Raw genomic sequence first — 26738 nt, forward strand, 5'->3', positions numbered from 1 at the left:
GATTTCGGTACCGTCAAATCTTCTTTAACAATACCCGGTAAAAAAATAGGGGGAAGTTGAAAAGATGCGGAGAGTTATGTTTCTCTATCCTATAGAAATGAGATCTTTGTTAAACCGTATGATTTATTAACTAGAGTATGTCCATTGTGTTACAATCGGCACGTTTCGAAATGGTAAGGTAGTCTGTGAGTGTAAAGTCTGACCGTCCGCAATCCTGTTAGTCCAGTCACTTCCAAAAGACCATTTTGGCCGTAACTTTGAATTCCTGACTGAATTCTACTGTGGGTTTGAGTAATTTGCACTTATTGATGGTATCAATGTCGGTCCTCAATGTTTTTGGAAGCAATTGCAGAAGCTGTCATTATTTAGCTTATATACGCTTATATATATTATAACGAAATGCCAATTTCCATCTAAGACGACACGGTACGCTGAGCATGTTACCCCCAAATGATTGACATAAAAATCAAGTGATAACTATCATTATATGGATGATAGCTCTAAGCGTCGACTATCTACTTTAGCCACGATTGGTATGTCCACCTGAATCTGTTATCCATCAAATGGTAAGAGCCTGACACAACTGGACAAAGATAAGCAGATACAGAAACCGGATTATCAAACTAACGAGTGAAATAAACGCTCGAGCGGTTCTATAAACGTGTGAGTTTATAGAACTGCTCGACTTTCGCCGGCTGTGACGAAGAGGCAGTCATTGTTAGCAAATACTAATAACGGTTTGTGTTGTGTATAATGGCACATACAGCCCAAAAAAATCTAATGGCTTCTATGTGGCAAGATCTTATTAACTTACTGGTAGTTTGTTTTGTTGCCACAGATAGAATTCCTTCATTTGATTTATGGTCATACCTGAAAATTTACGTGCATAACCCTCTCATCTAGCTAACTACACTAGATCCTATCCGTTTTAGGCGACTATCCACTAGTTAGCGATACTAGTAAATTATCTAATATGGAACGCTTTGTCACGCTGCTTTTGGGCACTTCGATGATATTAAGCAGTGTTTGTACGTTTTAATGCGTGCCTGTAAGCCCTTCATATTATCGAACTTCTATTGATAGTAAAATTCCCTTCTAACGACAAGGAGCATCCAATGTTGAGGTGTTGAGATTTTCCAAGGAGTCGAAAGGCCACAAGCTAGATCAACGGAGGCAACCATGATGCCATGGTGTAAGCTTAAGAATCACGATGAGTTTGAGAAATCCTTACTAGTCACCAACGGTGATACCATTGTCCTTGCGTAGCTCGTAATAACGTGACGCAGTGCAACGATGTCTGCGCTTAAAGGAATACAATCGCATACAGCGCACAACAAAAGTCGACAGGACGAAAATTTTGGCAGCATCTGACGTTCACAGAATGTAATTACTGAGTCTGAGATATATAATTACTGAGTCTGCCGAGTCAGAGTGGCCATCAGCGCCCTGAAGCTTAGTCAGAGGCCACGTGTATGTAATAACCCGTTGACGTCGGATAGCGCTTAAGATGACGAGTGCTGAAAGCCAACGTACTATAAATAACACCTCTTATAAACGAAAGTGTTTTTTAGTTGTTAACATATAATTGTGGGATTCGCTTGGTATGTCTGGTAATCTCATCTCGTCTCAAGGCGGCACTTGTTTCATGCAAATTATAAACCACATTAATGAAGCTTTTTATGATTCATCGAAGTTTTACTTTGACCCAAGGCAATATGAAGTTATTGAGCAACTGTTTTTGTTCTTTTGTTATCAGCCAGTGAGAAACTGCAGCACAAGTATGCGTTTTAAAAACACAAACAGGTATGTATTACGTCGAATTCACAATTACAAATACCAACTTGAATTTAAGATCAACTTACAATAAGTTTTTTCTAATAAGATGATGGCAGATACACCACTAGTATTAAGGCTACGATTGGCCTGATTGATCTTGGACAAAGCGAACCAAATGTTCCAACTCTTTGTGTGAATTACATTCTATTACTACGCGTTAAACTGCTAAACAGTTAATATTGCCGTATGCCCACATGAAAAGTTCTTTTTGGCTTGATTATGAAGGTTGATTGACCCCATTGGCAAAATTGAGCAACCCATCAATACACCAGCAGCAGCTAGATTAAAGCTATCTCAGTTCGTCTCTGGTGCGGGTAATAAGCGTGGTTAATGCCTCCACAAAGAATCACGTACCTCATGAAGTGAAGTGCGTTCCTCGGCGTCATCCACGGCGATGCAGCGGGTACCATTTGTGGCTGGAGAGTCACTATTGGAAAAGGCGTCTCGAGGAACGGGGACAATGGAAATTTCGTAGGGCCCACGATCGTATTGCCTGTAACGTATATTTAAACAAATACGTATGAAAATATTATAAAGCACACTCATATATTTATAATGTCAGTTCAGGTTTCTACAAATCGACCATTTCACCTAATTAAGCATACTAATTGTATGGCTTCAGTAGGTTTCGTCCCAGGTTTCAAACAGTTATGAACATCTTTGCAAAAAAAGGCCATCGTGGATTGATCTAAATACTAAGTGTCCTACGTCCGTAAGAATTTTAGAGATTTGGCTCGCTGAACTTCTTAGATTATCGCGATTTTTCCCCATTTAGGGTTATATTGTCATATATATTCCTATAACCGAATATGTGTGTTTTTTTGTTCCGCTGTGCGATGTGTGTCATTGACTTGGGTTACACTAGCTGTTTCTGGTTGAGAGAGTCAAAGTTATAATTGTTCGAGCCGCATTGTGCTACGGTTTAGCAAGGAATAGTGTTATTATATTGTAACTGGTCTAGGCGCCTTGAGGACGAGCAGGATTTAGACATATATGATTCTTCCTAATATAATTCTTAGATATTTTATGCTAACTATTTGATCATAGTGAGTCTAAGGTCGGTGATATAACGTTCGATCGGCTTATGGTTCCTGCACCTAACAACTCACGCAGAGTATACCTGTAAGCTTCCGCAGCTGGCTCTGTTTTCTACGTAGAAGGATGAGAGCGCATAGGAGATCTGACGGTACTACGTCAATGTCATGGAACCAGCCGCTAAACAACTCTGCAACATCACGGTACGCTTCCCGAGATCCCGTGTCAAACCAAACGCAGCAAAACAACAAACGGATCCTGAAAAGAAAAAAAAAAGCATCTTCTTTTGCTTACAGATAGCCCTATGTAAGCTCCACTAGAGCAATGTCCTGATCGGATCGAAGACGTTACGACTATTATGAGACGGCGTAAATACTGTGGAAAACGGGAACAAACCTCGTTCGCCAGCAGCGGTAAAGCGTTCGTTCGCCTTTCATCGTCGGGTTGACAAATAGCCGACCCGATTCCTCATCGACTGGGCTGTTCTTCGAAGGAAGATGCTTTATCGAGCCTGCAGGATCAAACACGATCAGAACTCCGATGAGTAGTACAACTGTCGTTGCCACGCCCAGATTGATCATCGCTTGTACCGCGTTTTGGGTAGTGCCAAGATTGCACGACAGTGGAACTAGAGAAGGGTCGCGGATCAGACACAACCATACGGCGCCGAGTATGTGCCAGCCTGCACGATTCTCGAATGTTTGTGATTGCAAAGATCGTAGACCAAAGATTCGTCCTCAGTTAAGTTCACGATAGCTATAACGATAACTATATCGATCACAGCTCTGTGTTTTGACATTCAATTACGTAGTAACGTTTGGTGTTAACAATCGCTTATGGTAACATTTTCTGCTGCTATAGGATAAGTTATTACTCATCAGGACTATTCATTTAACTTATGAAATACATAGATACATACGACAATGACGCCTGAGTACACTGAGCTGACCTATCTCATGTGATTGGAAGCTTTGCGCCTGCTCTGTACCATATAAGAGTGTAATTTATTACAAAAAAAAAGACTTGACAAATCTGTTCTTTAACTTCTCTGACGAGTTCTTCTGAAAACGAATCCTACCAATTTCTGGCACAAACAGAATGGTTCTGAAATAGATGAGTGGTACGACGCCTGCTCGAGGCGTATCACACAGGACAGTGCCCTGAAGTGCGAGGTGAATCAATGTTGTATTTATTGATAATATCATTATCTGAAATCAGATTTATAATTGTATTATGAGCAATCGGTTTTATACATCTCTAGATACTTTTTCTGACAACAAGTAGTATCCATGTTACACTTATCTGTTTTTTAGATATTCTATATCGACTTCGTCTAAATAATTAATACGAATTTTACGTCCGACACTGCCTTCAAGCCCTACTTCAAATGGTTAACTTTCAGCGCGAAGCAGAATGTGTCAGTTTCTAATTTCGACACTAGAGCATTTAACACGTTTTCAAAGCAGAATGTACCACTACACCATCACTTCAACTTTATTTAAGGCCATATCTACGTGGAATAAGTTGAAACTTTGCTCGAATATGCCGCCACCCATAGAGAAACTACAAGGATGCACAGTGCTTCGAAAAAAACATACCCGTGATATATTTTGAGCGAGTTCTACGTACTTCAAACATGCAGTATCCTAGATAAACATTTAAAAAGCGTTACAGCATTTGAGGACAAGTACCTGCAATAGTTGTAGACCCACTAAATATGTCAATAGAAGCCGGGCCAAAGACGAACATTGTTCATCGAATTGGGGAAGATTCCAATATGATATTGCAAGAGCGATCAACCTGTAAATATTGTATGTTGCAAAGATTATGCTAATAAAATGTGTTCAAACATTGTTACTGTTTCTTTGCTACATCGAGTGCTACATGCAGTTTCTATTGGAAATAGCTCGGTCAAAATGTACAATTACAGAAAAGCTTTGGGATCAACCAATGATATAGCGCGTTTTTAACTTTTCTCTATTCACAGGTTTTTTCCCCACAACCATGAGCTCTAGTAATTCAAGCCAATAACGTTGATCTAACATAATACAGATTGTGTTCAGTATATAGCCAATCTAAAGCGCAAACATATCAGGACTTTGGTCTGAGTAGCCAACAAAAAATGATCACTTTTTACCTTGTGTTTTACCATGTGTTACCTTTAACACATGCGTTGGACCGCCGAGCTATTCTATAAGCTGTTGATTTGATTGGTTATTATGGGTATCAATCATCATCGTCAAAGGGGAGTAGCTATGAGTACTTCGTCGCTATTGGGACTGAAGTTATCTTAGTCGCGACAGTTCGTTCGACAGCAGCCGATATCCGAACGAAGCTCTCAGTCATCCACCTTCATATATTCTTCTAATTGTGTACCACTCATTGCGCAGCATCAGCGTGAAGGCTAAGAGCCTTAATCAATTGTCAGCAGCTCTTTCACGTGAGCCACGGCGGTTATCGAAGCGATTGATCACACTACCTCGAATATTTCGCAGCTAGAGACAGGCATGATGGCAGATCGACCGCGACGGTACGAAGCTGGACCACGCATTTTCGAAATTAGCCACAATAACGATTGAACGGTAAGAGCACGAGCAGACGTGAGACGGGTCACAAACATGAACAGACAGAACGAGTGTAGGCGCGTATACATGTTAAGTCGTACAGATGTTTCGTTTTTGCCGATGCCGTTTGGAGCCGTTGCTGGCGTTGATCGTAGCAGCTTTTGTCGTTGTTATGGATTTCTATTACCATACGCTGATCGTATAGTCGAATGCGGCTATAAATCGAACAAAGAATTCTGGAAATAGACGTGCATACAGTTACTCTGCGGAAGGAAGCGAAATTTCGCAATAACAGCCCAATACCAACTGAAACCAAACACATATCTGAAATCAAAGCTTGCGTTGGATTGACATTATATGTAATTACTCGTGGATTTTTCACTCAACACACTGAAGTGGAATTACGGAGCGTCACTTTTTAGAACAGGCCTTTGTTACACACGGACCCTGCAGAATTTATCACAAGTAGGCCTAGCTACTAGTGAAGCTTCAGTGCATATTTCAGTCAATAAAGCGATACTGGCCTGACAAACGTCAAAATATGAAATATACAGAGCGACCTATTGCGACAGGTGGCCGTGTATGTAGGCCATTTGAGGTGATCAGTTATTGAATCATTTACGATCGTAAAACATGGTTAACCTGCTAAATCGGCGTAGTGTGAGTGGGCGGTCTTTTACTATTCGACACTTGAAATGTTTGCGCTACCGTCTATATCGACTGAATAAGAAAAAACACTGGCCCCCTGGCAAAGAACAAAAAAAATACAACATTCTAAACATCTTCAACAGTGACGATACCAAATGACATGGAATCAATGTCCTGCACAGTAGAATGCGCTCTACAAGCACTATACGTGCACGCGCGTTCAAAGACCAGTTAATCTAAGTTGGCATCAAATCAGTCACAACTGTCATCACAACTACATCTTTTTTAATGATATGTAGTAATCATGATGATGATGATGATGACTGCAATACATTCACGCATATAGTCATCCCTCTAAGGTAAATCGTTGCCATGTGACATAGGCAGAGGACAACTTAGTACGCCACAGGAGATCGCACTGGCCAGCTCTGTGGCACCCTGACCGGAAGGCTTTACATTGGCTAGTTTTTAACGGAGAATCTAGTAAGTGAAAACGAGACACGGACATAAAAGAAAAATAGTGACAAGTGAAATCCAATAAACTTAACTTGTGGTCAGGTCTGCTGAATGATTATTTCTAATCATCATTATCCTGACTGATTATAAGTGCATTGTTTTTTAGAAAAGGCGCCGGTATTCGAAGATTTTTTTCGCTAGTCTAGAAATTCCATAGACTTGAATAAAACCAAGAGCAAACGCTAGATAATGTAGCATATGAAATTAAATATTTGGTATTGTGTAAGTATTATGAAATTTTCGTATAGTGAGCGAGCGCCAGGCCGTGTCGGTTGAAGTTTTCTACTGGTTGTTATTCAAATTGTATTTGCCCATGGTCTTTTAAGAAGCAGTTCTGCCTTACCAAGTTCCTCGTATCGCTGACTCCAATAGCGCTGGTATAGGTAGGTCATCTGACGAAAGATTCCACCGACGCTGAGCGACGACGAGGCCCGGCATTGTAGCGGCTGCTGCCTGATCCAGACGATGCTAGTAAAAAGTTGTAAACGCACACGATCTTTAAGATTAGTACGCTAACGCAATGAAGCTTCATCGTAATAAAACAATGCAAAGTGTACTCTGCATTGATCGTCAGAGGAGCAAATCGACTGAAGTTTATCAAAGATCTTTCTTTTATTTAGTAAATATTCCCAATAGCTTCTGCTATCGCTAGCAGATTTTTCTCTGGCCGACACCTATTCGATGTTGGCTGTTCAGGCCAACTCAGGTCCGGTTACCATATAAAAACGTGAACGATCTTCGAGTCATCCGTCCACATGTGCATTCAGAGCGTGAATTACAGACGAAACGTTGGCGCTACTGGAACGCCATTTTTATATGAACCACGCTTTGTCGGTCTTGGCCAGTTACCCTGCCTTCTGCTTAACTTGACTAGGAGCATAGACAAAGAGAAAATATGATCAGGAGCTGTTTCTTCTTTGTCGATGACATCAGACAAGGTACGGCGAAGATGCGAGTTGTCTAAGCAGTAGATATTTCTTTTTTAATAAACGGATATTGTTCCAATCGGTACAAACGATGTTGAAGTGGTCCAATCCAGGCTATTTCCGTATAGTAGAATCAAAAGTACCACGTTTATTAACATATAATATAGGCAAAATGGCCTGTTCAAACATACACCTTATCGTTAGAACTTACGGTGCAGTAGGTGGCTAGATATGTGTTCATGGTTTGACGTTTTGATTGGTGGTTTGAGAATTCGTTCCCTGAAGCGAGTATTTTCTCAACGAACTGCAACTTAACGAGCAGTAATTAACCGTAACTCGTCTTGCGGTACGGCATATCAACCGAAAATAGCTAGGCATGGCAATGTGTCACCTTATGCCGTTCCATTTCATAATAATTGATAGTGTAACTGAGCCACTCTGGAAATGCCGGAAGCTTGGAATGACGATGGCTTAGTTCGGGCGGTAATAAACGATCACTCATCTGTGATGTCAGATCTGTTACAAACAAAAAACCATTGTTTGAAGATGCTGTAAGCCAATTCGATGTAGCGCTTCGTTCGGTAGAACCCCAACTGCTAACTGCTGGGTAGACCGTGGACCAAACAGAAGGCAATGATGAAACTATTTCAGTTGAGGTTCTTATATAACATCTAATCAGTGTGCCCAACATTAATTTGGTCGAAATGGCCTAGAACTACACGAACGAAACGAATGATAATGTTGAAATGGCATGACCATGATATATATCGCTTCCGAGAATTAGTAGACCTAGGTGATAGGTCTAACCAAAAACATCTGAAGGATTATCAAATAGACTCCTTAACCATTTTCTTGCGATTGTAACAAAATCATAAGGAAAGAAGGATTCAGCAATGAACTATGACGAGTTCGATCACGCCTATGATCCGTTCGCTGTTCAGGTGCCATCTTTAATCAGTTTGTGACAGTGCCATTGCAAAGATAGGTGGTAGTGTCTTACATTATATAGTGAGCACAGGACGTAATTACAGCGTTGGCCTAGTAGGACAGGCATAAGGGAGGCCTGCGATTAAAACACGAACCGTTCTTGCATCTTTTAGATCTAAAAAATCCCTTATGACACACTCGTAATATTTCGCAGCAGCCTTTTTAATAAATCAAATAAATTATCCGTAGTTATGTAATTTTTTTTTAATTTATAAAATCAATCATTCAATGATCATGAGATGAGAATTAGTTTTTTTTAGCTTCGTGATAGAGTAAGCCTTAATCGTATCCCCTTTCTAATACAAATTATTCTCTCTGATGTTCAAGCCTCCCCTAGACTTCAATAGCTCCGAAATTTCGTCGATGAGCCTTTTTTTTTCTAGTAAGGCTAATTATAGCTCGTCGTTTAACCTGTTAGGCCACACCAGCCAGGCTGCCTAAAGAGTCTGTACGCCTCTTATAGGACCCATTGTAGGGCCTTTTATAGGTTACGCCTTTATAGTTGTTGCTCAATAAATAAACCTAAATAGTATATAAGGCAGCTGCAGGAGAACAACGTTTACCATCAGTTAACGGTTATGTATCCTAACAGCACTGGAATACTTACTAAAGCAAAATTTATATACACAATTCTTATTTGTGCCTGGGAGTTCCAATTCTACAAATGTGTACAGCATCCAATTTTTTGAATTCTACGAAGAAATTCTAAGCGAATGATCACGTGGAGTTGTTATCAATATTTTACTGTATCTTGACTGATAGGATAGTAATTAGTTCATTCTCAGTCTGTCGTCCTCTCTAATCAATGGGGGGTTCCAGGGGAACAGGGTTCCCCAATACCGATGACTCGTATCTGGTACATCATGCATTAGTTACAATAGTAACAGTAAGCCAAGTAATAATAAGCTAATACACGAGAACATCAAAGTTCCTTGCTATGTATAGAAGGTGTAAATCCAGATCATTACAAATCCAGAACGGTACATTATATTTTGTTCACTTCGGTCTACTTATACAACTATGCGTATTTGAGTACAAGCACAAATATCGTCGTACAACGTCTACATGGCGAAATGTATCATACTAGTGTTTTTGCCAGAAATCATGGACGACATTTTAGCGAGTGGACGTCTAATTTTCGGCGCGACACATTTTTCCAACACATCCGAAAAGATGAGGGGCAGGCCTTTTCTCAGATCTCGGCAGTTCAGTGAATGAATGAAGACGGACCCGCTCCGTTCGACCACTCAAGCGAGCCTCTTTAGCATGTATACTACTGCCCTTAAGTTCAGTTTCTTTTATTTTCACACAATGAGTCAAATTTGCCCTGAGCGACATGACACGAGGCAAACCTACCTTTCTAGAGATCATAGAAACACTGTATGATCTTCCCGCTTCGCAGCACACCTTTTTGAATTTATTACTGATTTTATGCGACGACAGCGGGAGGCTCTTAGTAACGTTGGCAATTGGATGCCGGGAAGTATGGAACGTTTTGTTTTGATCTGCTGATCAGTACTTTCTGCCCCCCTCTTCCCATTTCCACAATTCACGAACGGAAACGAAGCTTTACCAGCTGGTTGTTCATTCGTGCGAAAGGAAGCGCCGGCTGTGCATAGTACGAGACACTGACAAAAGTGGGAACGTCATGTTCGCTGAAATTAGACTACAACAAACTATCACGCCCGCCAGATACGATCTATCATTTTTACGTATCACATCGTTTATCGTCATGTTGAATATGTTTGTCAGTATTTTAATGGAAAATATTACGGTTTAATGCTGTGCGGTCGACATGAAAAAGTACTTAATAAATTATCTTTAATTGGTTTCTATTATGAATCGTTTTTAGTATACCAACCGTTTGATCTATTATAGCTCTATTATGACGTATACATTTGCTACGTTTGTCAGATTATCAAGGCTTTCCAATGATTTATTACGGTACAAAAATTTATCGATAGACAGACCATTCAAATGGGCTTTCTGCAGATTTTCATCGTATAGTCCTCTAATAATCTATCAGGATTTGATTTGTTCACTATGATTTCTTTTACGTTTAGCTCTTACCCCCTTTACTTATCCTTTTCCTAATTGATAGTCTGCGCACTGTTAACCAGCTGCCATTTTGACACATTGTATCATAACTCGACCGATTCCTATGGGACACCTAGTTTTGTCAGTTCTATTAGCAAGCCGACGAGCGTCTTGGCGTAACCCGGTCTTAACGATGCATTGGCCCTTAACTTCCCTCAAAAAACTAAACTTTATTTGCAAGTTCGTCGTAAAAACTTCACATGCATGTTTCATGCATGCGCACATCGCTTTCGACAGGTGACATTCCCATGATGCCTTGCGATTGATTAGTATCTTTATGGATGTTTAATTTACTTGCTCAATATTTTCATTTTTCTTTGCTAGTTTTGTAACGTGTACGTTATGACGACAGCAAGCGTAACAATAATGGCAACAACGGTAGCATCATTCAATGCCTTTGTGCAATAATCAGCTCTTATTACCAATTTTTTACGCATCTGTCACCATTAACAAGACCAAGAGCTTCAACATCATCGGCCGAAGCAGTCTGATACTAAAATACATACACGCACACAGACGGATTTATACTGTCACCAGTTATTGTTGCAGCAGAAATGTAAAAAGCAATGTATGAAAGAAGATTTGATTTTTTTTTACCATTTTGGAGCCAATACGATGCAGATATTCGATAAGCTAGATCGATCGATGGTGCTTTTTGCGTCATATTTATCATCATTCTCACTGAGTCCCAACACAAGGAACAATTGCCTGATTCGGTATCCAACCGTACCAAAACGCGTGTAACGTACAGCATCTTGTAAGCACACCTATACATAACTACCTATTTGAAAATAATTCTTCTTTTTCGTGTTTGTTTTTACGAAGCCATTGGATTGCTTGCGCAGTACGGGGCTTACTATTTATTTAGATCGCAGGCAACATATCGAGGGGTAATAACTGACACATTTATAATTGAGAATAGGTACAATGACGACTTATTTATGATGACTAGCAACAGATGTAAAAGCGTCATTCATTTATAAAGTTTTTGCAATATTTGCATTAAGCAAAAAAAGGAACACTTTAATTTCCAGTTGAAATTCCTATGTCATGTTACTATGAAGATTGTGAGTGGCCTTTTGTTACGCGTGTTAAGGGTTGTCGCTTCGATAGCGCAGTGTTCATTTGCGGCTCGATAAACCACCAAAAAACGACAAGAAGCAATAGGTTATTTCTCTGAATGCCGCTAGCGACACATAAATGTTCCATAGTATAAAAAAACATTTTCAATATACAAAAGTAACGATCTTATCTCTGCTTCAGTTGTTTCCTCTGCTTACATATAAAGCTGGTTATTTACGAAAAGTTGAACCGAATATAATAAAAATTGTCACAGGACTTGCAGTTTCGTCCAATATGAATTAGCATAAGCCACTGATCCTCAGTGACATTGATGGCGATGTTAACGGAACACTGCTCGAAGAAGGAAATAGACTTCGATCGGAAAAGCCAGAGTAAGCTTGGCTAGTTCGAACGACTGTAGAAACTTCATCCTGAGATAACGAGCGTCGTCGTGTTGGTCAGTGCACTACTGCCCTCAGAAAGGATTAGACGCCTCAACTTGCAACGACGGGCGTTGACGAATGAACAGTAAAGACTAACAAAAAAAAAGCGACAATACCGCGACCTGCATTCGGCAAGTTTCCAGCAAACCCGGGTCAGGGCACGAAGTCGTTTATTTGAATTATCCATATGTCGGGCCTGTATGGGTAGATAAAGTGACAAATAACATGAGGCAGCGTCACGTTATGACTGCGAGTGTTGTGTCCAGCTTCTACGATGCGTTGAAGGTGCTTCGCGGCCTAAGTTTGCGTATACCACTTCCACGTCAACAGCTGTCGTAAAGCAGTATGTCTTCTTTGAAGACTTCTTGAACTTCTTTCGGTTGATTGGATAATAACATGTACAATGAGTAATCAGTGCGCACAAATATCATTGTTTAGCGGGCAAATGACATTTAGCATTTATAGAGAATTATTTGGAGATAATCTGGCGTTGGTTTTTTATTTTGTTAGGACGAACAGCTACGAAGGACGAGTGTTGTTTTATTAAAACATAGATATCCTGGGCGACTACAGGAGTAAGCAAGCGCGCAATAACTGAGTGTATAAAAGTAAACAATACTCATCCAATTAAATTTATAGATGAACGAAATCAAATAGCCTGACACACGCTTGTCGTCGATAATCGCACCTTGAGGACGGTCGCTGCTTGACAGATACGTAAATAAGAAGAAGGCCGGCACTAGTAAAAGGGTAAGTAAATACTTTCGGAATATAGTGAACACCCAAGGCGTGTACATGATCCGGGGTTGACTTTTGTTCTTCACAACAATTCAACAAACATTTTGTTATGGAGCAGTCTTTAATAGCGACACATGCGTCAATTATAGCTTGCTTATACTCCCCTATTGACAGTGATTGAAAGCAAACACATTAACGTCAAGCTGTGTGTAAGGTCAAATCAGCACGGCCTTGATCTTTTATTTATGGTCGCTCATACATGTTGAGCTATTGTTATTGCTCGGTAGAACTTCCGAGACGATGAGATGCCAGATTCTTTAATAAACTTCGACTACAACGTAACACCTATTCAGTAGCCAAATGCTTGCTTTGAAATCATGTAAATCAACTGATGAGTGTGTAGGCTCGTTTTTGTGTTTTATTTTTCCCACTTATATCAATTTAACAAACACAGTTAACTGAGCTAAAGCCGTAGTTGAATCCAGTAGTTTTAGAAGAATACAATGTTAAATAACAAAATTGTCAGTTTTTATATATATAATATTTTGTTAATTAAACTATAATTATGTGACCTTTCTAAGTTGTTTTTTTTTTCGACAAAATCCAACATGTCAGTCGTGATGAGATAGACTTTTCTCGCAATAGTGCAGTTATATTTATAGAAAATAGAAGAATCGATATTTTCGTTCGAACTTTCACTAGTCCAAGACAGCTCTTGACAGATTATGCCGTCTACGCACTCGTTAATTTTATTGAAGTTGTTTATTAATATGTTAGATTGATGTCTTGTACAGCGACTCACTACATTTTCATTACTCTCGCCTTAAAGAACACTTCGGGCCAGATCTGTTGATAAGCTTGGAACTGAGTAGCGCCAATTTGTCATCGTATTTGATTGTGTTGTTATTACAATTTAATCACAAGGCCGGCCCCCCAACAGTATTGTTCTGTTCCGTCCTTGCAGAGGAAAGACGCCAAAATGATGAGATTAGTATAAAACAATGTGCGCGCCCTTGGCCAGTATTGCTATTATGTATTATTGTTACATTGCAATTGTCGTTAACTACGCCCCCTTTTCTTATATGTCCTTTTTTTCTTATGGTCCAAAAAATAACCAAACGTTTACCAAGATTCCGGCCAACGCTCAATGACGCGGATGAAACCGTTTACACGGGAAAATAATTAAGAAGCAGGCGAGTGGAGTGTACGAGTGTCTCTAAAAACCTTAAGGATATAAAACGATACCGCTCTGAGTTGTAATATGCAGGGGGTAGGGGTGTGCATGTATGTGTATGCGTACGTGTACGTTTTTATGATAGCACCTTGTAGATACGATTGCTTGGCTTACCGTACGTTCGGTTTTGCCGGAGCTGTACATGGAATGGTCTATTGATGATGGAGTAGGAGTTATCCTCTCCCATGTATGGGAGCCAGGTTCTTATAAACCGGGTATAGCCGCTATGGAAGCTGTTGTTGTTGATTGTTTTTCGTCGATGTCGGTTCCGCCGCTCTAACCGCAACTCGACGTAGGCGCTGTTGAGTCACAACGGTGCTAGTACCGAGCAGACATTTATCAAACGAGATATCTCAGGTCACACTATTCTATATTTGTATGTAGGCAAATGGGTAAGTGGCATGAGAATAATAGGAAATATGCCGCGAAGTTGTCGGCTCGTCCCGGCGATATTTTTCGCTAGAACACAGTCAATATATCTATACAGGAAGTTACAACGGGTACAGAGCATGACCGTGAATTACATCAGGAAAGTTCGAAAAGATCGTACGAAATGTATGAACAGTTTATAATACACCCGTATACACTATATATATAATACTACGAGAGCGACCCAAGTTGTTGAGTAGGTCGGATGACAAAGTAAACTGAAAGATCGATTTATTGCCGCTGATTTTTGTTTTATTTTCGACGGCAGATTGATCTCGAATCACCCATCGCTTTATTATCACATGTTTGACTAATCCTAACAGTCGGATATGAAATAACAAAAAGCTTAAAAGAGTATCGCTTTCAACCACCTTGCGAACTGCGAGAAATGGCCCCAGATGAGAGTCTCAATGTAGGAAGTCTCCAGTTGAAGATATAATTCTTAAAGCTAAAATAAACGTGTAGGCTAGAGTATTCCTACCTTTGAAAATGAGTACCGCAGTTTTTGTTACAAAACTCGTATTTACTCCAAAATCAAATGGGGTTGATACAGCTATGAAAGCTTAATCATATAGAAGACCTTTGCTGCTCGGATTTTCTTCATGATTAAGGCAGCGCTTCCGGTCCACAAAATTTTTAGTAATCCTGCCAAACAACTGGTACGTCAGAGCTACACGTCACAAGACGTAAGGATCTTCGATAAAACCAATAGTCAGACCCTTTGCAGAAACATGTAAACATGCCAAAGGGCTAAAGTACTGTTTGATGGTGCCAATTGTTTGTTGAATTTATCCTTGATATAACGACGTTCTGCGTATGTTTACCACTGTTTGTGTTAAGACAGTCTAACAACCAGGCTGAATTGGCTATTGCCAAGTGCTCCCAGATTCGTTTAATCATTCCCAATATTACGGTACATCGTATAGGTACATCGATGAATCGACATCAGAGCCGAGCCTGGAAGAGTCTCGTTAGTCTCAATTTCGCATCGGTGTTTGTATTATAACAGAGTAAGTAAGTATTGCCCTATGTGAAAATCGCCCAACGCTGTTTCATGCAATGGCACGCCAGGATAGTCGGGGTAGGCTCTATGATTCCCCTCCACTAGAACGTTGTTCGCCTGCGTGCAATACCTATGCAGGTCACCGTATAGGAATGAATTCGATAAGAGGCCAAAGGGAAAACAAATTCGCGTACAAACCGGGTTGACGCAAATTGTATTGATAGACGCGACAGCTAGTAAACTATTGTACAAAAAAGTAATGCAGGTAACCGTCCACAGCCTAGGACAGATTGTTACCTTTAGTACCGTTAGTAATATTATGTACCACAACAATAATGCTCGGACGAGCACGGGTTGTCACACACCGAATAACCAGATTCTAGCCTGTCTTGAAGCTTCCCAAGCAAAAAATGGTTGATGTATCATACACGACACACTGACGCATATGTACCCTGCGACTAGTCACTGTCGTTTCACTGGTCACTGCAATTCCCTGCTGTTGTCGTAGGTATCTGTGTTAGCAGGGATGACTACACATTGGGAATTACTGGAAAACCGTACGTCAATATTGGCTAAGTGCGCGTATAAGCAGCTAAAGAAGGTAGAAAGGAGCCTCCAGCTGTATGATTTGCAAAATTTCACTGAAATGATAGCCTGCGCGAATATATACCGAGTGCAGGTAAATGTATACACATGTAAATTTTCGATCGCAAACGATAGCGGTAATTACCGGGTCACAACTTCTCATTTCGCATCAAGTTTGTTGGAGACGTTGGCAGTCATCGAGCGCAAGGAACGGAAAATTATATTCCTGAACGTCGTTAACTGTTATTGCATCTGATGAGGTCAATTAACTCACAAGTTAGTTTACGGTTGTTACTTACTAATTGTTCATGGTTTGCATGTAATTTTTCTGTTACGTGTTTGCCCAGCTGCGGCGGTACGCGACAGCATTTCGAATAATGACTCGCACTTTCACCTGAGAAATGTGTCGAGAAAAGTTAAATTTTCCTCCATATAGGACAACGTTCTTCCCTTTGCTACTGCTGGTTGTGACATTATTTATAACAAGTTATTAAGCAATGATACGTCGCCGTCCGGGCTCCTGTACCAAGCGTGCTAGCTGTACACATGTGCACGAGAGCCTGCGCTGTCCATTGGCTGCTGTGCACGAACAGCATAATCATAGGATCAAGGATTTCACGCATCGATAAATAAGACACCACAAAGCGGGCCTTATGCTGCCTATCACTAAAATGAAAAACTCGCGTCGATAATAGCTAACACTGGTAAAGTATTCCTACGTAAAGAAAAACGCTACAACCGCGCCCCGGGGGGTTATTCCTTATACCACCTCAAAACATTTGCTACAAAATTGGTATTAATACTTAGAAAAAAAAGCATTTAGCTTGCGCATAAAGCAGCGCATCGAGTTTTGTCAATCGTCCTTCTTGCGCATCGTCATCAGAGATTGATCGACAGCTACATTTTTTGGGAGATACATATATCCCCCAGGCGATCTCTTAAGATCGCTGGTTTAAGCTCTGTGTAACACGATTTTTTGCCTTGTTTCAAAGTGATGGCATAACTTTCCAGAAAAAAGCAACTAAATGATTCTGCTACTTGGGTGCTATTTGGTTTGAAATGCGGTCTAAGCGGTTTTTTAAGAAAAATGAAAAATTAGTTCGCAGGCAGCCTCAAAGCAATTTTTAATGACGATATTTCATAAAACTATAGGGTAATAGAGAGGTAGCTCGTAGCGTCAGTTTCCTAGTCGGACAGACTAGGGAATCTTGTCACATGATTTTGTAGAAATTTGTCCAATTTCTAACTGTGTGCAGCTTATTTTCAAAGCGACAAAATTATGTGAGCTAAGATAATGTTAAAAAAACTCGCGCAGCAGTCGCAGAACATCTTCCGTTATTTACCAAAAACGAAGTGGACAAAAATTTCTATGTTGGTCAATCGGAGAGGATTTTGAGACTTGGAAAAAAAACTGAATTCAATGTCTACGAGTTCAGTCTAATACCCATTGTACCCTTCGTATGACAACAATGCCCACCTCTGTTTGCTCAAGCTCAACATTACAATACTAACTTTCTTAACATATAACAAAAAAAGGAAAGGAGACGTAAAGTAAGAACACTAATGATAAATAAATTTGTGTATAAAGCTATATCCTACCATGCAATTGAGCGTTAAGAAAGTACAAAGGGATTATAAAGGGAAATGCGCTTTTATAGGTTGCTATATTTATGAACTCAACGACTAAGAAATGGTGGCCTAATAACAAAATAAAACACTGAATACGGGCCATTATATAAATCAGGAATTATCTGCTTTGAGGAGTACATGTATAAGCCAACAGCTTTATAGACCGTTATCCTAGAGATTTAGTCACAATCTAGAGTGTTGTTTGAGGATGTCAATAGATATAAATGTTATATTGAAATTTATTATGAATTAATATCTCAGTTTGAGGCTATTTGTCGTCAATGGACATATATAATTATTGAGACTTCGAAGCAACGTATACTTAGGCGGGATGTCAAGGACAATCAGGTTCCTAAGTTTTCGGACCGGTACGCTCTACAACTAGATTACTAAGAGGCTCTCTCAGCGTTTCGGTGAATAGCGTTACGCCCGCAATGGTGATATATTGGCTCGCTTACAGAAGCAATTTTGCCATTGACGAAATGTCCCGGATATGTATCGTAGTTTGGTAACGCTTTAAATCGCTTCGGAGTTGTAGACCTCATTAAAGACTAAACATGTGATATTTGACAATGATTTGACGATCTGCGTTCCTATGAGAACTGGGCATGGTTGTTACTATGGCGTGTAATGTTGCCCAGTGAAAACGACGAACGGAACTACTAAATAACCTGGGAACAAGAGCTTAGACCAAATAACAACTCTTACGGCCACAAAAAAAGGTAGCCTTTTATCATTGCGGCCTAAGAGGGCCGACTGTCATCAGTCCAAGAAAAAAGGACGGACTTTTTGGCTTGACGATATTAGGAACGAGCGAACAGCTAGGTAAAATATTAATAAGTTTCATGTGGGCTGCTTCTGCGGCTGCAGTTGCCTAAGAATTATAAGATTTCGTCTATTTCTAACACAAGTGGTGTTTACGCTAGGGATCCGTACGCATCCTGAACTTGCCGCATTTAATGTTGGTTCAGGTTGTATCGTTGGGACAACGGAAGCACATAATGATAATGCCGTCGACGTTCTTGCGTTATGACGCCTTTAATAAAATTAACAGATTCCTGGCTGTTTGTTAATATTTTTCCGTAGCAAATGCTCCGAGCGATTACGAACTCGATTCCCGTACGCCGTACCGGAACAACATCTACTTGTCGATGACAGCTTAAATACCACAAATGATACAATTACAAAGTTTAACTGGCATCGACTCCATAAAACGCTTTCCATTTACTGGAGAAACGACGGTCCGAATAATAGATAACCGTTCCTGGCACAGTTCTGTTAATGGATTAGGATTAAATATTACGCCTAATGTGCAGCTGAATTCGTTCACAGTAAACTTCGGCCGGGTATTATCGCGGTGAAGCTAAATACGTTTAAAAAACTGTAGAAAAATCAGTCAGTTGCCAATTGGCGACGATTCCGAAAAAAAACATATAGACCTCATGAAGTTAACTAAATAGGGTTACGCGTTAGCTGTTTACCCCTACTAAAATTGTTACATCTGTCCCTTAGGAGGCACCGGTTCATAAGGGACTAACCGAAGTTCGGCAGTTTCAGACAATACGTCCTTTTTCTTCAAATGCACGTTCGAATCGTCTAGCGCGTTTTCAAATATAACGAAAAAATGAAAAAAAATGTGAACGTTGCAACTCTTTGTATAAAACCTTGAAACATTGTATAAAGTTGCACAAAAAAATCGATAAAATTTTCCAACGACCATCTCATTTAAACATGTACCTATACAATAACGCAAATTGCGCAAAACCTAATTTCGAAAATTTCAAACTTGGTTAAATTCCCATAAAACGCCGAAATAATCCCCAATATCGTGTAAAATGTTTTCTGATAGCTCACAAGCCTGATAGTACATACCGAGAGGTCCGCCTGTAAATGGCTTGCTTCGATGTACAGGCACACTGGCTCTGGTACGTCCACTGACGTTTCAACGAAAAAAACGAGGTCACAAGAGCTCGCATGGACGAAGTGCTTTTAACTCGAGTCGATAGTTATTCAAATCACATAATGCTCAGCGTGCACTTATGCCATAGTTTGTCAATTAGCATAAACCACACACGGTGCCACACAAATGCTGGTTTAAAAATGTTACGTATATTTGTTTACATATATACGCTGGCATAGTTATGTACGTTCGATGAATAGACGACAATTTTCGTATTCTCTCAGGTTTCGTACACTCCCAGGGTGGTGTTAGCTCAATGATTTAACTTATTACTGCGTGTAGATGCGCCAAATATTTGTGGAGGCGTCTGGAGTTGTGAAATACCGTACGATGTAGTTGCCAATAAACGCAGCCGTAGGAAACGGAAGTTTCACGGATTGATTTCTGTATCGCACCAAACGAGTTCGACCAAGTAGAGGTCTACAAGCAGACTTCAACAAATAAAGCTCGTAGATTTTATCGGGGTTTGTTTAGGTAGATAGGAAATTAAAGCGTACTATTCTACGGCCATATGAATGATAGGGCCTCTTGTATTATGGCGCGAGCGGGTTTAAACACAGCACATTTGGATCTCGAATAAATTGTTTCTCCGTTCCGTTGGTTGGGTAAGATCTTCAGGTAACCATTCCACTTTCCACACGCTACCGCCGTTCCGAATTCTCTTCGTTTTATTAACATATTCTATGAAGTTTCATTTGTAAACGGTAGCAACCGTACACGAAGAGTCGAAGAGAGCTACAGATAAACACTTCCCACTATTCCCTTTTCTTATTGGGAAGGGAGTCTTATCGAAGTTCTGTCTTCCGATGCTTCCGAAAGGGGAGAAACGGTGAGGGTGATCAAGACTGATCTAGTTGGCCAGTTATAACCGATTGGCCCAGGAGAATTTTCTATGTTATCCCAGCGTACGCGGCACTCGGCATAACGTAGCGCTGCTTGTTTAAACTTTTGCTTGATCTCGCGGCCTGGGCAACAGAAAATGATCTGTGTCGCAATCTTTCAGTTTTGTTAGATTACATTATAGTTCATACATGGATCTCTGTTGAAGTGAAAAAATAATAAATTGAGTTGTGACTGTAAACTGAAACGTTTTTTTTTCTATGGATACTGTATACCAATGGTAACTGTAAGCCAAATTTTCCTTAAACCTGATCTATTTTTTTCAGTTATCTCCTCGTAAAATATCTTTGAAACTGCGCATCTGACCCAATCTCAACAGGTTTAAGTCTCGCGATGGCAAATGTGTTTTTAGCGAGCCTTAAGCTTGCTGCTAAGGTATATTTAAATATATGAATTACATTTAAAAATGCGTATCTCACATAATCAAATATCTCTGCTCTGTGAAGTTCGATGGGCTAGATTAGTCCACTATAGGACATATATGTACATATTTTTGAAAGGATGAAATTAAGTCAATCTAATTTTTACGTAAGCAGAACAGCTTATCTCCTGGTTGAAAGTAATCTAACAGTGTGTAGCTGCTTCTGATAATGTTATCGCCGACCTGATTATTGCCAACTGGCAACAAAGTAACACGGTCTTACCAGATTCCTTGTTGACTGTAACTCTGCAATGATACACGCAGACGGGCCTGAGACGGTATTGAACACGGACTGTTTTCGGGAGTTCAATGCGTTCCTTGTTAAAATGCATACTGATCAATTAGTAGGTTTTGCTTCTACTCAAGCCAGCTTTGCTTTCAAGAATTGAGAGCTTTACGACGCGAATATTCTATTTGATCGTCATTATATTAACGCCGTTCGAGGACGCTACAGTCAAAACATATCGCCGGGTCCACCAAAATAGTTATGCGGTATAAGCCAAAAGCTTGGGTTCAAGGATGTCCTTTGAATTGAGCCTACTTATTAAGAGACGATTCTGTCTCGTTCGATATTTTCCTTGCATACCTAGCAATGCTTGCTTATTCAGCAGTTTGATTGCGACTGCGACTATCTGTAGTGGATATATCGATAATCGGTATACTAAATCAGATAACACATTTAAAACGCGACATCTCCATGCCACATTTGCCTTATATGGGTCTTTCCTGTGATTCCGGTTGTTTTAAATCAAGCAACGCATAGGCGTGCCTTCTTCTACTTAAAGAGCCTTCTTTCAACGAAGCTATCGTACTTTTGTTTCGATGATACTTCCATTTGGATATGTAACTCTCTGATGTCCTTCGTGAGACTCGTCAGCTCGGAAACATCGTCCAGTGCCTGTCGCCGACTTTGTTACTTCACGTCATTTGTCTGACGCTTTGATGTGCGTATGCAATTACGTAGGCGCGCTGTCCAAGATATAAGCGCAGGATCACACGGACGAAGCGAAGACCTTTAGCACCAGCTCAAAATATCCAATGATTTAGCAGCATTCCGCATTTCTTTGGGCTAGAGAGGATGTTTCCTCTATCGCCTGCGATCTTTCATATATTTTCATGTAGCTTCAATGATAAATGCAGTATCTACTGGTTTTCGCTTGAATATTAATTGTTCGAGGTGTCACAGGAAACCTATAACACATGAATCAAGTTAAAAAAGGACATGTTTACTAGAACCGGGAACTCAAAACTGGCAATTCTTTTTCAAAAATTCGAAATTATGTCGCGTTACGATGTGCAATGTTGGCTTTCGTAGATAATGAGGATTTCAGGTTATTTACCTATCTCAGGGTCAAATTTTATCTCGTTTCAGGTTTAGGTGAAATAAAATAGCGAAACGATTTATTTCGACACAGAGGATACTGAATAATAGTTTGTGACTAATGAACAGAAGGACTCAAGACAACGGTACTCCGACAAGCATTACTATTGATATTAAAGTGGTTATTTGACATTGTGGCCTCGGTGATTTTTCCCGGGAGTGCCATGCCATTGTAGCAATACATGGCTAAAGAACGGAACCAGTTAATTATGATTTTCAACGGCTCGCCTTTAAAATTTGAGTACATGTGCCCGTTAACATTGGCCTTGTGTTTGACAATACGTTTTGCATTCGCAGTGGGTACGTTCAGTGGGGTTCCCCGTTAGCAAAGCACCTATCGAACATATCATCATCTACTGTTGTCACAGAATATTCGTAAAAAAAACCTTTCTTTGCTGTTTTTTGCATGCGGTATGTCAAAAAAGTGCATACACATAAAGACCCATCTGATACAGAAAGCAGTAAGCCACAAACAGCAGCAGTATTATGTCGAACTTCGAATGGTTATATATGCAAAGGAACAAATGCGACCATGTTCACAGAACAACGATAGCAGCATGACACGGGGAAGATGTGCGGACGTACACTGTCCAGCAATCCGGGAAGCACGAATATGGAAAACAAAAACACGAACGTTCGAAATGTCGCAAAGGACAACAGAAAAACGGCGGAAGTAACAAGGTAACATAACGATCTGCCCCCTCAGCGATCAATAAACTCATTGTATCAATTGAACCATTGCGGAGCTATTCATTCAGTTTTAGAAGGCACGTTATGTCCCTGTTCCGCAAGAGTCGCTATCCGGAATTCCCAGTGGTCATGTTAAGCGCGACAACAACCTCATGCGGACTGAGGGGATTGAGTGTGTAGGTGCTTACGGTTTAGCTTGAACGCACACATACATAGGGGTCTGTATTTCAATGCGATGATAATGAAATTAAAAAAAAAAATATATATATATATACATATATGTATGTACACGTGTCGTTAGGTGAGAAGTATCATATCTGTATTTACTTACAAGTTCAACGCACTCAAAAACATCCACCAATTTTTTGTTTGTTCAAAGGAAAATGGTTGTCTGGTCAGAGACCAGAGGGCTGATGCATACCACATATATTTCGACAGTTGAAGCAACCAGCAATCGTTTATGTAAATTCAAACGTGTCTTATAAGGCATTCTCACACTTAATGACAGTACGAATTTATGTGATAACTAGATATAAAATGCAAGCTGGTGAGCCGTAAGCCATCGTCATCCACGAACGGCTTATTTACAGGAAGAGAATAGCATATTGATAAAAAAAAACGAGCGAAATTTACTTTAAAGACCATATTCGCAAATTTGCTCTATACCTAATGAATGAAATCTTCCGTTTGAATCGAGCCTTTCTTTCTTCATCGTTATTGTACATGCTATTGTAGTGCAATAACATTAGCTCACGTGTGAAACTTACAACTTCGATCAACGTCACCTTGCCAGGACAACTTTCTCCCTGTCATCGCTTTATAATGCCGATGCTGCTTTCAGGAGGGCGCCACTGAGGTCGTTCATTCCGGTTAGCAGCGATTCTCGAGGAATGATTATTAGCACTGCTAATCGTTTCGGCGCACCATCGTCATCCATTTCTCACATCGATTCCAATGTTGTTGTTGTTGTTGTTGTTGTCGCCACTATCGCATTTGCTGTCTGCTAAATTTGCTTTGACCCTTTTTTATGGTGCTGACCTTACGTTTAAGAACGTTTGAATTTATCGCGCGTCCCAAACCCGGCTTTAATGATATGCCGAATAATAGTCAGGCTAACGAACGGGGCGAAGTAGCCCATTCTTCAGCGTATGCTGTCGGCGGCAGGGGGAGGTGAGGCAAATCCGAAAAGAATAATAGTGGTTGAATAATGGTATGATACATGGGACACCTGTATGAAAACTGGAACTATATGGGTAATACGTGGGGGCGTATTATGTGTCTAGCTGCTGCTTCTAGAAGTTGTTGAGTATTGGTGTTGCTATCAGGACACGAAGCCATGCGGAAAGAGCCACTAGCAGTTATCAAATTTTACAGCGAATTGTTACCGTAAAGATTAGGAAACGACAGGCTTGAGAATTTATCTGTGATTCTTGTTCATAACACTGTTCACGCTTGAAAAAAATATAAAGATGCCTATATGTACCGTACCCGACTAATGATCTATAACAAGAAGCTTGCATAAGACATATTGAAACGATCATGGCATTTGCAGCTTACTTCGGTTTGCCCAGCCCGACAGTGTTGCGGAGACGTTATACGCCCCATATTTATAAGCTTGTAAAATCAGTGAAACGATTAGACCATGAGCTCTAAGGTTATGAGGAGAATCCGATTATCGGAAGGCACGTATCGATAAGAGTTCACCGATAGGAGAGACTTAAAACGTAGGTTAGTCGTCACAACGGTTGCCAGTAGGATCGTATGAGCTTATTTTTTCAACGGGTATAGCAGATCGAGTTATTCTTACGTAATATCTTACAGTTCACATCATGTTAGCTGCGCTATAGTCAAAGAGTATTTGATCAAACTATTATTTTCGTGACGGCTATTTTTCTCTTGGCTGAATTTGTCATAAACATTTTCCTATCAAGTGCAAGTCTTATTCCATGTGTCCAGCCTATAGACACCGGCGGTTAATGCCAAAGTGTAGCTAACAGGAGCCACTTTAATGCTATCAGTGTTACCCGAACTATGAAAATGGATACCCGCTTAAATATAAACAATGATACCACCTTGATTGTATCACGCTGGGCACGCGTCCTATTAATCTTAATAATTAAATAAATCTCGTCAATTGTTTAACAGATACATTTACAAGCGGTGAATGCTTGATAATCTCGATCTGCTTTTGCTTTGCGCACAGTTGAAAAAAAGGTTTATGTGAATCAATAAAAATGAATTTGTGTTAGTTAACTTAAGCAAATATTAGTGTTTATTATTTTATAGGTTTCCATTTTTAGTCCTTTCCAATGAATGCTCTTGTTAATATGAAGCGGTCGATAAATAGCTGTGCATCTATCGAGAAGATTCGAGCCGTTTGCTAAAGAAGACAATTTTTCCTTTAAAATTCCTTCATGGGGATCGCTGTCATAGGAGGAGATGACGAGTCGCGCGCCTCGATTATCGACGTTTGCCCGCACGACAGGTTGGCGCCAAGAAGGAGGTCAAGATATACTCAATCATGAATAGACAGATACAGTGGCGTCTGCTATAACAAATATGAAAGCGAGATTTGCAGGAATGGGTGTGACTTTACGTCGAATTTTCACAGAGAAACTCTTGTTTGTTTTACGGTGGATAAGTGTGTAAGGTACGAGATTTACAAGCAACCCAAGATATGATCATTGACGGAGATGGAAGGACTGCGCAGTTAGATCTAATTCGTGTCAACATCTTCGCATATTACATATGCGCAGGGTGTTAAGCAACCTTTTCAGGTACAAAAACCGCAATGGAACACAATAAAAACTACAAAAAGTGTTAGTAACTTCCTAAATTTGCTTCAGAAGTGAGTTCGTTCCTCTTTGAGCGCATTTCATCGTCTTATCTATTACGGATTGCTTAAATCTTTTGTGTCGCCATGCAACGTCATAGAGTGCAATGTCCTAGTAAATTACCATTTTTCACGAAAGTCATCTCTATCACAATGCCGCAAGTTGATTATTACGCAATTAATGCTGAGAGAATAATAAACGAAGTTCCATATAAGCGTCTGCGTTTGCTGACGTTACGCTGCGTACTTTCGATTCAATTGCGCTCTTCGCAATATCATATTGAGTTGATCAATGGCGTTGCATTCCCTATAGGGCTTCCACAGTAGACGTGCACTTTAGGACGTACGAGTCCTGTCTATGGTCGTGCTTCACACATTCACACCGCCTCACACGGACATGCATCACTTTTTTAAAAACACGCTTCAGTATTACTGTTACCTTACGTTCCGTGTTTTTGTTTTGTGTGCATCTACACAAAGTTGATCTCGACTCTACCCTCAATATTAACCTCATGCAGCGATGATGATTTGTTGCTCTCGACAACGATGACACAAACCGCTTCGCGAGAGATATCGCAAACCCGCCCGACAGTCAATGTTTCACGTTAGACGATGATATAGCAAATCCACGGATCGGTTTTCGCCAGTGACAATGGCATAAATTTACTTGCGAGATAACCTCGCTGCCGTCAAATACCGCAGCAACCCTCTCGCGTGGCGGGGTAACCGGTTGAGATCGGCAATGCTGGCTCCTGGCAGACCGGGAGAAAAAGCCCCACCAAACGAAGCAGACTTCGACGACAAGGATAAAAAAAAAAAAC

At 40.3% G+C, this 26738-nt stretch overlaps 1 protein-coding gene and 2 long non-coding RNA genes across 8 annotated transcripts in view; 2 read left to right on the top strand and 1 right to left on the bottom strand.

Moving 5' to 3' along the window:
• Positions 1 to 21418, bottom strand: part of LOC111254721 (diacylglycerol lipase-beta-like) — a 32256-nt gene extending 10838 nt beyond the window's left edge. Inside the window, exons 1-7 of one of the 6 annotated variants that reach the window (XM_086974710.1) lie at positions 21237 to 21418; positions 6943 to 7067; positions 4563 to 4671; positions 3950 to 4079; positions 3268 to 3553; positions 2957 to 3129; positions 2191 to 2329 (exon numbers count right to left, since the gene is read on the bottom strand). In XM_086974710.1, the coding sequence (XP_086830836.1) occupies positions 2191 to 2329; positions 2957 to 3129; positions 3268 to 3553; positions 3950 to 4079; positions 4563 to 4671; positions 6943 to 7037 (932 nt within the window). In that variant the 5' untranslated portion in view covers positions 7038 to 7067; positions 21237 to 21418. Of the gene's footprint in view, positions 1 to 2190; positions 2330 to 2956; positions 3130 to 3267; positions 3554 to 3949; positions 4080 to 4562; positions 4672 to 5008; positions 5672 to 6077; positions 6220 to 6942; positions 7490 to 9868; positions 9888 to 19604; positions 20405 to 21236 lie in introns of those variants that run through there. The other 5 variants (XM_086974709.1, XM_086974711.1, XM_086974714.1 and 2 more) reach the window with 5 other exon arrangements.
• On the top strand, positions 1532 to 4724 carry LOC147754368 (uncharacterized). Its single transcript, XR_015316919.1, has 2 exons — positions 1532 to 1803; positions 2884 to 4724. It is a non-coding gene; the product is annotated as an uncharacterized LOC147754368 (long non-coding RNA).
• LOC147754369 (uncharacterized) lies at positions 6436 to 23099 on the top strand. The gene is made up of 3 exons (XR_015316918.1): positions 6436 to 6566; positions 12754 to 12864; positions 22386 to 23099. It is a non-coding gene; the product is annotated as an uncharacterized LOC147754369 (long non-coding RNA).
• Positions 23100 to 26738: the final 3639 nt, after the last annotated feature.

The sequence above is a fragment of the Varroa destructor genome, unplaced genomic scaffold (assembly GCF_002443255.2).
Source record: "Varroa destructor unplaced genomic scaffold, Vdes_3.0 BEIS01000007.1, whole genome shotgun sequence".
NCBI lineage: Eukaryota > Metazoa > Arthropoda > Arachnida > Mesostigmata > Varroidae > Varroa > Varroa destructor.